The sequence below is a fragment of the Mesoplodon mirus genome, assembly GCF_964341445.2.
Source record: "Mesoplodon mirus genome assembly, chromosome: 2".
NCBI classification, from domain to species: domain Eukaryota; kingdom Metazoa; phylum Chordata; class Mammalia; order Artiodactyla; family Ziphiidae; genus Mesoplodon; species Mesoplodon mirus.
Genome location: NC_138977.1, coordinates 57,733,362 through 57,746,920, shown reverse-complemented (window position 1 = coordinate 57,746,920; position 13,559 = coordinate 57,733,362). Strand labels below are relative to the sequence as shown.

General features: G+C 51.0%; 1 protein-coding gene across 1 annotated transcript in view; it reads right to left on the bottom strand.

Annotated features, from left to right (window-relative positions):
* Window positions 1–7,303: 7,303 nt before the first annotated feature.
* TSPAN15 (tetraspanin 15) overlaps window positions 7,304–13,559 on the bottom strand; it is a 50,190-nt gene continuing 43,934 nt past the window's right edge. Inside the window, exons 6-8 of the mRNA XM_082645232.1 lie at window positions 10,139–10,186; window positions 8,511–8,627; window positions 7,304–8,128 (exon numbers count right to left, since the gene is read on the bottom strand). Coding sequence (XP_082501358.1) covers window positions 7,979–8,128; window positions 8,511–8,627; window positions 10,139–10,186 — 315 coding nt within the window. The 3' untranslated portion in view covers window positions 7,304–7,978. The remainder of the gene's footprint in view (window positions 8,129–8,510; window positions 8,628–10,138; window positions 10,187–13,559) is intronic.

The following is a 13,559-nucleotide window of genomic DNA, read 5'->3' as shown; positions in this document are numbered from 1 at the left end:
ATATACCCAGAGAAAACCATAATTCACAAAGACACATGCACCCCAATGTTCACTGCAGCACTATTTACAACAGCCAGGTCATGGAAGCAACCTAAATGCCCATCGACAGATGAATGGATAAAGAAGATCTGGTACATGTATACAATGGAATATTACTCAGCCATAAAAAGGAACGAAATTGGGTCATTTGTTGAGACGTGGATGGATCTAGAGACTGTCATACAGGGTGAAGTAAGTGAGATAGAGAAAAACAAATATCGTATATTAACACATGTGTGTGGAACCTAGAAAAATGGTACAGATGAACCTGTTTGCAGGGCAGAAGTTGAGACACAGATGTGGAGAACAAACGTATGGGCACCAAGGGGGGGGAAAGCCGCGGGGGGGTGGGGATGGTGGTGTGATGAATTGGGCGATTGGGATTGACATGTATACACTGAAGTGTATAAAACTGATGACTAATAAGAACCTACTGTATAAAAAAGTAAATTAAAAAAATACAATGACATTGTATTCTATGTATCATTATGCAGCTAGCGTTTCCATTCAACATTGCATTCTTAAGCTCTGATATGTACAACTTTGGTTCCTTCACTTGAAGTGCTGTAAAACATTCCACTGGAAGAACATGCCACCTGGTAGGGATTTGCTTCCTTTTGGCAAACACTCAGGGTGTTTCCCATTTTTCACTATTACAAACAGCACTGCGATGGACATCCTGGTCACCATTCCTAGTGCACCTACGTGCATGTCTAGGGCTCACCCATGTGCCATGGGTGGGCCACCGGCAGCAGAGATTCTGGTCCCCGAAGCCCAGGGCCTGGGTGCCTCCTCCCTTTACCTAGAGAACTCATAAATATTATCACTTTCTCTATAAGCACTGGAGAAAGTGAAAGAAGTGCCATAATCGCACATTTTTAACTTTACTGCGTCTTTTTCTTTTTTAATCAAGAATTTACTTCCTTTATAACTTTACTGCTTCTCTTTCCTTGTGTGTGTGTGTGTCTGTCTGTCTGGTGGGAGGCAGAGAATGCCCTCGGATGAGGTTTCTGTGGCCCTTGTCCCTGTTTGTTCTCATAATGCTTTGTCCTTACCCTTTTCCTTTGCATCCTGGGAATGCCTCTCCATCTGGTCCTTTGTACCTCTCATTTGATTTTTGCACTTTCAGGTCTACTATTTATTGCAACCAATGCAAATTGTAACTCAGCTCCTGTATTTTTTGTTTACCATTGTCTCCTCCCATGAATTGCCCTCATTTAATAGAAGCTGTATTCTCTTGTACCTTTTATAGAGCCTAAAGTACAAATATTCTAACTTTGCTGGTAAAATCTATTGCTGAGGAAGGTTATACTCTGAGTCACATATTCATTTGACATATTTATTGAGCATCTGCATGTGTCTTGTGAGGTGCTAGAGCGACAGTGATTATAAGATACAGCCCCTGCCCTCTCGTCCTCCTTTCGCCTTGGCTGCATCTTTTTTCATAGGTCCATTTTCTTTTTCTGGTGACTCTTCCTCTAATGAAGAGTTCTTTCTATGGGCCTTTGTTGGATGCATGGATTGTCCCAGCTCCCACTTAGGGCCCCCAGACCCAGAAGGAATCTTCCTCACAGATCTAAGGTGGAAGATGTTGGGCTATGTGGTACCCAGCCAAGCCCTAGCCAATATTCTCCACGTGCTGGTTGCCCTTCTGGGTGTGAGACCCTGTTCTAGTTCTCCAGGCAACGTGGCGCAGGAGGCTTCGGGTAGCTCTTCGCAAGCGAGTCAGTTTCTGAGACCCATCTTTGCTGCCAGCAGGGTCCAAATGATTCTAAAGGGGCCTCCACTGCCAGAGGCTCTCGAGCATCACCTTGGAGGGAGGACGGCAAAGGCTAGTCATAAAAACCCCATCCGGGCCCTCACTAATGGCGTCTTAGCCTGGGTCCTTGCTAGAAGCTGCTACAAGAGCTGCCTCAAGTACAGGCTTAGTTTCTTTTTTTTTTTTTTTTTTTTTTTGCGGTACGCGGGCCTCTCACTGTTGTGGCCTCTCCCGTTGCGGAGCACAGGCTCTGGACGCGCAGGCTCAGCAGCCATGGCTCACGGGCCCAGCCGCTCCGCGGCATGTGGGATCTTCCTGGACCGGGGCACGAACCCATGTCCCCTGCATTGGCAGGCGGACTCTTAACCACTGCGCCACCAGGGAAGCCCGAGGCTTAGTTTCTTAAGTTGATGCAGACATTTTTCTATTTGCAGCGATTTCACTGGGGTTTTCACTGGATACTGGAAGGAAGAGGGGCAGCCATGGCATGTTCACTTTGGCAGATGGAGGAAAGGAGCAGGGAGAAGGAGGGGGCGGTACAGCCACGACAGGGCAACAGCTGGCATTGCATGGCCACCCCCTGAGCCACCACACCTGGAAACCCTTAGATGCTCCTCTGGAGAGGAGGCGAGAGAGGCCCGCTGGGGGACAAAGATTTGACCAGGCTGACAGCCTGCAGAGAAGGGCAACACGCCAAGCCTGGCCCTCTGGGGTTCACATGTGGGTTACAAGGGGCCCACTGAGTCCCGGAGCCCCGCCCAGCACAGGCGCCCCGTGCTCCGGGCCACTTCCGTTCCCTCCGCCGGCGCCTGCTCACTGAGCACCCACCACGCTCCACCACCAGCGCTGAGTGCCGGGGAGACAGCAGTGCACGGAGCAGGCAAAACCCCGCCTGTCAGTGGCTCAGTGGGCGAGACGGATAACAGCAAAACAAATCAGGAAAATATTATAGATAATACGTGCGGTGGCCGCTATGTTACGATGGTTGCTCATCCACACGGCCTGCTCAGGCCTGCTCAGGGCCGGGGCAAGGGCTTGGGGCAGGGCTGGCTGCGGAGCCCTCACAGAGCAACAAGTGGACCTGCATGGCTTCCTGTCAGCCCACGGCGACGCGCCGGGCAGAGGTGCTTATCCTCTTTCCAGGGCCAGAAGCTGCCCTCCAGGGCCCAGCTGCCCCACTGCTCCGCCACCCTCCCAGCCTCATTCGAGGCCCCTCTGCGGCTGCCCGAAGGCCAAGGCCTCCCTCTGGTGGTCGCACGATGCTGGGGGCTGAGGCTGTGCCGGCTGAGCAGGGTAGCGGGCTTTCACCCCGGGCTCCTGCTTGAGGCGGGCGAGGAGGCGGCACTGGACCAACAGGTGATCCCGACAGGATGTGGGCAGAGCGCTTCAAATCCTGGTTCTTCCCTCTATTCCACGAACCGACCTAAGCCCCAGTTTCCTCACCCGCAAAACGGGAGTAAAGCACCTGCCTCACTGCTGTGACGACGAACGAGGATGAAGACTAGAATGTGCTAAGCATGGTGTACCTCCGCCCTCCACACACACGCACACCACACAGCCACCTAGGGACAGTCAATAATAGTAACCTACTGTTAGTATCCAGCCTCCGTTTCCCAGTTAACGATCACTTCTTGAGTGCCTACTATATGCAGATACCTATAGTATTTTAGCCTCACCTTCTGGCCCGCTCCTTGGGGTACGGTCTGAAGGGGACACTCCGGCGGCAGCCACAGCGCCAGCCCGGGCTCTGGTCGGGGTGGGGCGGGGGTGAGGGGTGGAGTTTGCGTTCTAGGCGCCAAGCCGCGGGCCGGCAGCGCCACCTAGTGGCAATATGCAGCCATGCCAGAAGACGTGCTTTTTGCCTTCCTGGGCTCTCAGGATTGCAAATCAGGCTCCCTCCAAGGGCTCAGACTGTGGGAAGCCATCGCCGGGAACCAGCAGCCCCATATTACTGTGCACGTCCCAGGCCCCAGGCGGATGGTAGGCAGGGCAGGGGCTTGGAAGGAACCAGGTTTTGGGGTTGCTGGTGGAGCCACTTGGTATACAATTTACTAGTCTGGCCTCAGTTTTCTCCACTGCAAAATAGGTAATCATAAAAATAAGTCTTTCCACACACAGAATTGAAGTGAAACTCACAGGAGATGGGGAAAGGGAATGTGGAAGAGTTGAGAGCTGGATCTTTCTCATGAGATGATAGGTAGAACCGTGCGAGCTAAGAATGAACTGGGTAAGCCCTGCTGACAGGAACAAGGGTCACGGATGAGGCCAGAATGGTAGGTAGGACCTCCAATGCCAGGCTAGCACGTGGGGGAGCAAGGGCCTTGGAGTCAGACACGTTCTCAAATCCTGGCAGTACCACTTACTAGATGGGGGACCCTAGGCACGTTTCTCAACCCTTCTGATCCCAGTTCCCTTTTCTATAACATGGTTATTATGGACCATCATTATAGGTGAAAACAGATGAGCATGGAGCTGGTGCACAACAAGCATGAGAAAGGGGGGCAGCTGTTACCTGACTGACTCTGTGGGACAGTGGAGAGAGGTCACCCAAAGAAGGGGTCATCTTCTCAAAGACAGGGGTGGGGGAGGGATAAATTAGGAGGTTAGGATTAACATACACACACTACTATATATAAAATAGATAACCAACAAGGAGCTACTGTACTGCACAGGAAACTCTACCCAATATTTTGTAATAACTTATAAGGGAAAAGAATATATTTATATTATATTACCAATATATTATCAGTTATAGATATGTAACTGTGCTGTATACCTGAAACACAACATTGTAAATCAACTATACTTCAATAAATAAATATAGATATATAGATATATATACACACACATAGAAAAAAAAGGAAATGCAAAGTAAGACCACAACGATTTATCACCACACACCCATTAGAATGACCAAAATTTAAGAGACTGGCCATACCAAATACTGGCAAGGATGTAGAGGAAGAGGGACTCTACACTACTGGTCAGGATATAAAATCATGCAACCACTTTGGAAAATACTTTGGCAGTTTCTTATAACATAAACCTAAACATACACTTACCATATGATCCAGCTATTCCACTCCTAGATACTTACCCAAGGGAAATGAAAGTATATATCTGTACAAAGACAGGTACACGGATGGTCATAGCAACTTTATTTGTATTAAAAACAACCAAAAACCTGGAAACAACACAAATGTCCATCACTAGGTGAACATATAAACTATGGCAAAGCCATACAAAGGAATACTACTCAGCAATACAAAGGAATGGACTACTGATCTGTGCTAGGAAATGAATGAAACTCAAAATAATTACGTTAAGCAAAAAACGGCAGACAAAAAGAAGAGTCCATGCTGTATGAATCCACTTATATAAAATTTTGGAAAATATATAGAGACAGAAAGCAGATCCATGGTCACCTGGAGATGGGTTAGCGGGTGGTGAGAAGGGCTATAAAGAAGGAAGCCCCAAGGGGCAAGAGGAAATTTCTTTAGCATGGTGGGGTTGTTCATTATCTCTATCATGATGATGGTTTGACTAGTGATATATTTGCCACGTTAAATATGTGTGGTTTATTTTAGGTTGCATATACCGCAATATACTGTTAAAACAAAGTTTGGAGAATACTATTTGGAATTTTTATACTAACCCAGTCTTCCTTAATGCATTTTATTGTTTTTTCTTATAAATATATGAGAACCAAAAAGTCCAAAATTGAAGCCTACAAATCTCCCCCAGCTTCACAAATATTGTGGGCTGCACTGATATCATCATTTTCTGTGTGTGCCACGGTGAGGGAATATGACTCACTCTGAGGGTCATTCTTCCATCCTTGTGTGACAAGGGGTCAGGATGATGTAACTGCTTTTGAAGCACAAAGGGTGCAAAGCAGGGGCATCCCAACCACAGGTCTGAGAAAGGCCTCTCCATGGGTTCCGTTTGTTTTCTGGAGAGGTGAGTGGCTGAGGTTTGGAAAAAAAAAAAAAAAGAAGAGCTAAGTGTCCACGGCATTCAGCCTCCTGTGGGCACCAACCTGTGATCCCTGGTGCACAGAAGCAGCAGTGGGAGGTAGAGGGGTGTTGGTGAGTGGTGGTGAGAAGAGGGAGGACAAGGTGACCAGAGGTTTCCAGGTTCCAGGGTAATGTGACTTTGGATAAGCAGACTCAGTGCAGTCCCAACCCCTTCGGTGCCTCTGCCATCTTGCTGTCCCAAAGGCAACTGCCACACCCTCTGAGCACAGAGAGAATCCTCAGTGAACAGCCAGAGCCAGAGTGCCACGAGGCCACCAGCCAGACACAGAGTTTGACCTGGCCTTGAATGCACTGGTCAAAATGGGGACCAGGCAGAGGCTCCAGCAGCGGATGCAATGGCCACCCCATGGGGACAGCTACAGTAACAGCCATCCCAGGTTTTGCACGCTTTGTACCATGTATCCATATGAGGCAACAGAATCAGTAGAGCAGAGGGGCTGCATGCCAGGGAGATTCTACCCAGGTTCACATCATGGCTTTGTGACTTACCGGCCGTGTGCTTTGGACAAGTTACTAAACCACAATATGCCTCAGTTTCTCCATCAATAAAATGGAGATAACAGGATTTACCACATATAGTTGTAAGGATTAAAGGAGTTAATATCTATGTTTAGACAAGTTCCTGAGACACAGTGTGCTCACTGATGTGCTTGCTATTGTTGCATTATTCTATCCTTTAAAAAAAAAAATCCCTCTTCTGCCCTTTTCTACACATCAGACAATGCAGGCTTGTACATATGGCCAACCAGGCATCCTACCTCTTGTGGGTGTGATGGGCAGTTCCTTTAACACTCTTAAATTGAATTCTTCAGGTTTGGGGCTCATGCTGTTTATTTCTATTGCCCTGGCTACTAAGAACCTCACAGCAAATCTAGAACTCAAGTCTTGGGGCAGGAAGGCTTGGGTGGACTGATCCACACAGGTCCTGCCATCTCCAGCAGGGGGCGACCAGCACCATCCTTTGCTAGGCAGTGAGGACTGTCCAGTCCCACCCCAGGCCCTGGAACCATGGGCTGTTTACAGTCCGAGAGTCACTCCAGTTCTATAGCCCAAAGGTCGAGGGTGGATCTGTGGGCACTGCTCCTTCCCGGACCCCTGACTTTCCTAGTTCCCATCTGCCCCACTTCCCGGAAGAGAAGACTCATGCCACTGTGGCTTGGCCTCAGTTTCCCAGTCTGTAAAATAGGTTGTCATCTCTGCCTCTTTCCCTGAGGTTTCCCACAAGTGAATTCCTGGCAGGAAGGATGGGCACAGGAGGCTCCAGGCCCAGTCCACAAACCAAAGGATGAGAGAGGCCATTCCAAGCTGGGAACAGGCAGCCTCGGTTGATCCTCCTGGGCCTCAGTGTCCCAAACTGTCCCAAATCTTGGTCTCAGGGTGGCTCCCCTTCAATCTTTGCACCAACAAGGGGTTTCCAAGCCCAACTTGAGGTCTTCCTCACTCTCGACCCAAACAGCACAAACAAAAAAACAGAAAAAAAAAATCATGTCTTTATTGTCTGATTAATAAACTGGCTTGGAGGGGGGAGAGGAATGGGGGGAACAACTAGCTTTGATTAGTCGGAAACTCCTGTTAACTGTGTACAAAATGAATGTTATAAAAATCAGGTACAAAACAGGGTCAACAAAGCAGCAGCCCTGGGGAGGTCTCAAGGTACCCGGGAGGCTGAGAAACGGACCCAGCGTGGCCTCAGGGTGAGGCCGAAGGACGGGGGCCCGGGGTCTGCACCCCACCCCTCTGCTCCCTCCCCTCAGGGCACACATGCTCTCCTCCCTCCCCAGTTACAAATCACTACAAAACTGCCCTCAAAGGGACACACACACCAAGGCCAAGGCACTACCAGAAATGAAATGGGTCCAGAGCCCAGCGCCAAGCTCCCCCTTCCCCAGCAGCCGGAGCCTGGAGGAGGGGTGCCCTGTTCCCCATGCCCAGCAGGGTGGGCACGCACAGAATTCCGCAGCTGGGGAGGGGCTCCGCCCCCCAGACAGGTGGTGGCCTGGGAGCCCTGAGCAAACACAGCCGGGGCTTTGGTCAGTGCCGAATGTAGAGAGAGGGGCCACAGTCCTATCCAGCCCCCACGACGTGGCCTGCACAGAGCTGTCCTGTCACGGTCCTTCTGGAGCTGCCGCCCCAGGCCACGGCCCTAAATGGGGTAACACATGCAGCACCCCGTGCCGGCTGCCTCCACGCTGGGTTTGGTGCCGGGTCCCAGGAGCCCATCGGTGACAGAGTGCTCCGTGATGATGTCCTCCACTCGGGTGATGTACAGGAATGTCAGCAGGACCCCCAGGAACTGAGGAGAAGAGGCAGGGCGGGTGAGAGCCTGCTGGCCACCTGGGTGGCCCTCTCCGGCAGTCCCTAGCCCCCACTACCTCAATGGCCCCAGCCCGGGCCCTCCTCTGCGCCTGCCAGGAAATCCCAGAGACCCTCCATCCTGCGATTCCTATTCCCCCCCAGCTATGTCGCTCACTTTCTAGGCCATTCACCCCCTCCTTCCAGCCCTCCAGCCCTCCCAGGGTGAGCCCAGGTGGCTGGTCCAAGAGCCCTCTTCACCCCAGCCCTTTGTGCCTACTCTGCACTCTGTAATCACCAAGCCACACATCACCTGAAGCCACAGCCTGCCCACACCATCCCCACCTCTAGCCCCCCTCCCTGGTGGTGGGGGACCAGCACACCTGGGGGAGCAGGATGCCTAGCAGGAGACCCGCCATGATGGTGTAGTTGTCCATGAACCAGATGAGCACGGCGTTGGTGCAGCCCCGCACGTAGATGACATGCTGTACGCTGAGGCGCTGCCGGGGAGGAGCCTGGCTGAGCACTCGCCTGGGAGCCCTGGTCCCAACTCTGCCACGCACCCCAGGTCCAGGCGAGTCCCTCAGCCTCTCTGGGCCTCAGTTTCTCGTATACAGTGTGATGAGAAGGTGGCTCTAGATCACTGGGTCTCAGCAGGCGGTACCGTTCCCTAGAGAGCACTGCGGACATTGTGGTGGCACTTCTGGTTATCACTGTGATTGGGGTTCGGGGCTGAGGGACTGTAGAGCTCGGGGCAATCCCACTCCATGGACAACTTCCCAGACTACCTGCCTCTTAGATGTCCCCTGGGCATCTGGATGGGTGAAAACCCATCCATAATTATCTGAGCCCAAAGCCTAACTCCAGGGACATAAAAACCAAAGTGTTTTCTGCATGTTTTTACTATGCACTGAATTCTGTAGAAAGAATATTAGATAAAGTAAGGAATAATTATACTTTATTTTGTTTGCAACTTTATGAAGAATTGTTCACCATTTTGAAAAACCATGTCAATGGCAAAAATATGCCCATGGTAATGCAAGTTGTCCACACAACACCCCACCCAAGTATCAGAAGCCCCTGGCAGTGTAAACACCCAACCACTTCGCTTTTTCTGTCTAGTGCCTGAGCATGTACATGTTGAAATATGGTATATGGTTGTAAATTGTTTTATCTTATTTCTCCTTTTATCTCAAATCATTACGTTACTTGTTTTGGAATTACGTGTGTAGGTAGGTTATATTATCTGTGAATTTCACTTTGGAATAATAAATAGGGCATTACCAAGTGTTTAGTATAAAAACTGGCCATTGGGTTTGATGGTTGGAGAACCACTGCTGGTCTGTGGCTCTGCATGTTAAATGTGTCAGAATCACCTGCTGACGCCACCCCAAGAATGCCCGTTTCTAAGAAGTTCCCGGGTCGGGGGGGTGGGGGGAAGGCCCTGCTGTTGCTGTTGGTCTGGGGACCTCACTTTGAGAACCACTGCTCAGAGGCATCTCAAGTCGTCACTGTTTTTAGCTCCCTTCTCAGCACCACCCCAGCTTGTCTCCAAGTCCAGGAGAAATGCCCAGGAAGCTGAGCCAGGAGGGACCTTCCAGAGGCTCTCTTCCCCAAGGGACTCCTGGGTCCCAGGGTGAGGAAGCCAGTGTGCGTCGTCTGCAAATGGGAAGCTCCAAGGGCAGAGGAAGGCTGGTGCTGAGCGCAGCCGGGCACAGGGACATGCTGGGGGCACTGGCAAGGGCACGGTGGCCTCGGTGGCCTCACACATTAGGTGCTTGGCACACCCTGGCAGCCAGCCTTTCCCAGCCTGGGGGGATTCTTGGCTCCCCGAGTGCTCCTGTTCTGGGTAGGGCAGAAAACCTGGGCAGTCCCTGGCTCCTCTTCACAGCCAGGAATGTTGGGAAATCTCAGGAGCCAGGAGCCTCACCCCTGGTCGCCCCTCTGATCACCCTGGAGATGGGACAGGAAGGGCAACCTTTCTGGAGGAAAGAGATTTCAAAGACGTTACCTCCTTGTCAATAGTTCTGTAGCCACACATGGTGTTGACAACTTCTGTCTGAAACAGAAATGTGTATTAGCTAACACTTACATAGTGTTTACTGTAGAAGACATTTATTCCCCCTGCCCCCCATTTTATAGTGCACAGAGAGTTGCACTGTCCAGTATGGATGGAGCTGAGATTCCCACCCCGGCAGCCTGGCTCAAGTCTGCATCTTAACCTCCTGCCTCCAAGAAATGCACAGGAAGGACAGGTGGGAAGGCCAGTTCCGTGGTGCTTCAGTGGGAGGCCCACTGCTCCATCCGCGGCAGCCCAGGAACCCAGAGGAAAGGACACTGTCCCAGACTCCCCCACTGCAGCTTCTCCAGAGCCCAAGCTTTGCTGATATGGTTATGCGTTGTCTGAGGTCAGGTCTGGGCCGCTCCCACTACGCTGGCTCTTATGAAAGAAAATCCCAGACCACAGCCAGGGCCCTGGCCAGCTGGGGTTTACCTGAGGGCAAAGCCAGGCCTCTGACCACACTTCCCTGCTCCTGCAGACAGCCACCCACCAGTGGAAGGGCCGCCCAACCTCCTTCCTGGGAAGAGAGCTGCTCTCAGGAACTCCCAGCGGCTGACTAATCTAGGCACAGGGGAAGCTGTGGTCGGCCCTAGACCCATCAAATCTCTTCCCAGCAGACCTATATCACAGGACTGGCAGGGGCACTTCCCATCACTGCCTGAGCCCTTGTGTAGTTTCCTCTATTTTCTAGAAGGTGAGAGAAAGCTCGATGTCCCGGTCCCATCCCTTCACATCTAAGTGAAAGCTGCTGTGGGACCAGGATGCCACAGGTTCCAGCAGTAATGCAGGACAGCAGAGTGGCCAGTGTGGTCTCTGGCATCATGTTACCTGGTCCAGGTCCTGCTCTGCCACTTAGGAGCTCTGTGACCAACCTTAGGTGGGCTGCTGAGGGATTGGCACATGCAGGTACTCAATAAGGATTTGTGAATGAATGAATGAATAGCTTCCCTGGTCTCTTCCCTAAAGCAATGGTGATCTAAGAATGTACCCCACGGGGCTGTTTTGAATATAAAGTGAGATATACACATAAAGGGCTTATCCCAGGGCTGGGCACATGGCAGAACACAGACACGCTGGCTGGAGTGACTTTGGACACGATCCCAGCCCCTGGAAGGCAAGGAGGGCTGTCTACTCTCTTTCCAAAAGAGTGGGTTGAACCTCAGGCGTCATCTAGATCAGTCTAAATGTCAGGGCCTGATGTGTGGGCAAAATAACCTCTCTCAGTCTAGACTGTCCCCCAGGAGCCCTCAGACCCCAAAACACCGAGCATCCACTTCACGTCAGTCGGCATTTGTGGCCCCCCAGGCCAAGAACATGACCCCCAGGGAGAAGGTCAGGCCTGGGGAGCAAGTGCACGAGGGCATGATGGGAACAGGTGCTTCCTACCTCATTTGTTCATTCATTCAGTCATTACTGAACAAATACTGAGCACTCATTATGTACCATTCTCTGTTCTAGGCGTTGGGAATACAGAAGAACAAAAAATGGTCCTTGCCTTCATGGACCTTTTATTCTAGGGAGGGAGATAGACAATGAACATAATAAATAAGTAAACTATATGGTATGTAATAAGGTGACAAGAATAAACTTACTCTTCACTGTGCTTCCAGCCCTGGAGGTAGAACCACAGCTCCTGCCCCTCAGGGAACAGACATGCAGCAGCAGAGGCCTCCCTAACCCTAGAGCCCAGAACTCTTCTCTAGGCCCCAGGGTGACTCACCTAGATATCTATGCAAACATTAATTCTGGGTGGTTTTTTAATGAGATTAACATTTTTTGTTTTTGTTTTAATTAATTTATTTATTTATTTTTGCCTGCGTTGGGTATTCGTTGCTGCACGCAGGCTTTCTCTAGTTGCGGTGAGCGGGGGCTACTCTTCGTTGCAGTGCGCGGGCTTCTCAGAGGTGGCTTCTCTTGTTGTGGAGCACGGGCTCTAGGCACTTGGGCTCCAGTAGTAGTTGTGGCTCATGGGCTCTAGAGCGCAGGCTCAGCAGTTGTGGCGCACAGGTTTAGTTGCTCTGCGGCATGTGGGATCTTCGCAGACCAGGGCTTGAACCTGTGTCCCCTGCACTGGCAGGCGGATTCTTAACCACTGCGCCACCAGGGAAGCCCCCAATGAGATTAACATTTAAATCAGTAGCCTGAGTAAAGCAGATTGCCCTCCCTAACGTGGGTGGGCCTCATCCAATCAGTCGATGGCCTGAATAGAACAAAAGGGCTGCCCTTCCCCCAAGTACAGAATTCTTCCTGCCTGACTTCAAACCTGAACTGAAACACTGGGTCTTCCTGGGCCTTGAGCCTGGCAGCCTTAAAACAGGAACTACATCATCAGCTCTCCTGGTTCTCAGGCCTATGGACTCAGACTGGAACTAAATCATTGGCTCTCCTGGGGCTCTCGCTTGCTGACTCTCCCTGCAGATCTTGGGATTTGCCTGCCTCCATAATTCTGTGAGCCAGTTTCCTATAATAAATCTCTTTACACACACACACACATCCTATTGGTTCTGTTTCTCTGCTGAACAAGCCCGCAAGTCCCTTCCAGGTGGGACACTCCTCATGTAATGCCTGGTGCGTGTGGAGGGTATGAAGACCTGTTCCCCTTGCCCCAATATGGGACAACTCTGAAGGATCATCCCAGGACATTCCCGGAGAGGCAGCTGAGGCCCCCACTGAGCCTGCATCATTGCTCAACCTCTCCCTCTGCCCAGCCCAGTTTCTGTCACCTCCCTTACAGGTGTCAATCTTGAGCACACCTCCGACTAAGCCTCCTGCTCACTAACCAGCATGTCAGAGCCCACTTCCCGGACAGCCTTAGCTGTGACACCTGGACCACTGCACTAGCCCCTAACCAGACTCCCCATATCACCTCTGTTCCCACAGCAGACAGGGTGGTCCTGGTAAAGCCTAAGTAAGATCTGCTACTCAGCTACTAAAGCCCTGTCACTTGACTGCTTGTCACTCAAGGGAACCTAAGTCCTAACCATGGCCATCAAGGCACCCATGACCTCCCTGACTTTGTCTGCCACTCTCCTCCCCCACACTCACTCTGCTCCAGCCACACTGGTCTCTGCACTGTTTCTCAAACTCTCCAGGGCAACTCCCACCTCAGGGTCTTTGCACTTGCTGTTCTCTCTGCCAGGAATTCCCATCCCCAGATACACATGGCTCACTCCTTCACTTCCTTCAGGGTTTTACTGATAACCTACCTTCTCAGTAACTAAAATTGCAATCCTCCATGCCCCTGCTTTATTTTTCTCCTTAGCATTTATCATCTTCTAGCATACTATCTCTTTTACTTATTTATTTTTCTTGTCAGTTTTACCCACTAGAAAGAATGTCAGCTCCATGCAGGCAAAAGTTCTCTGTGTGT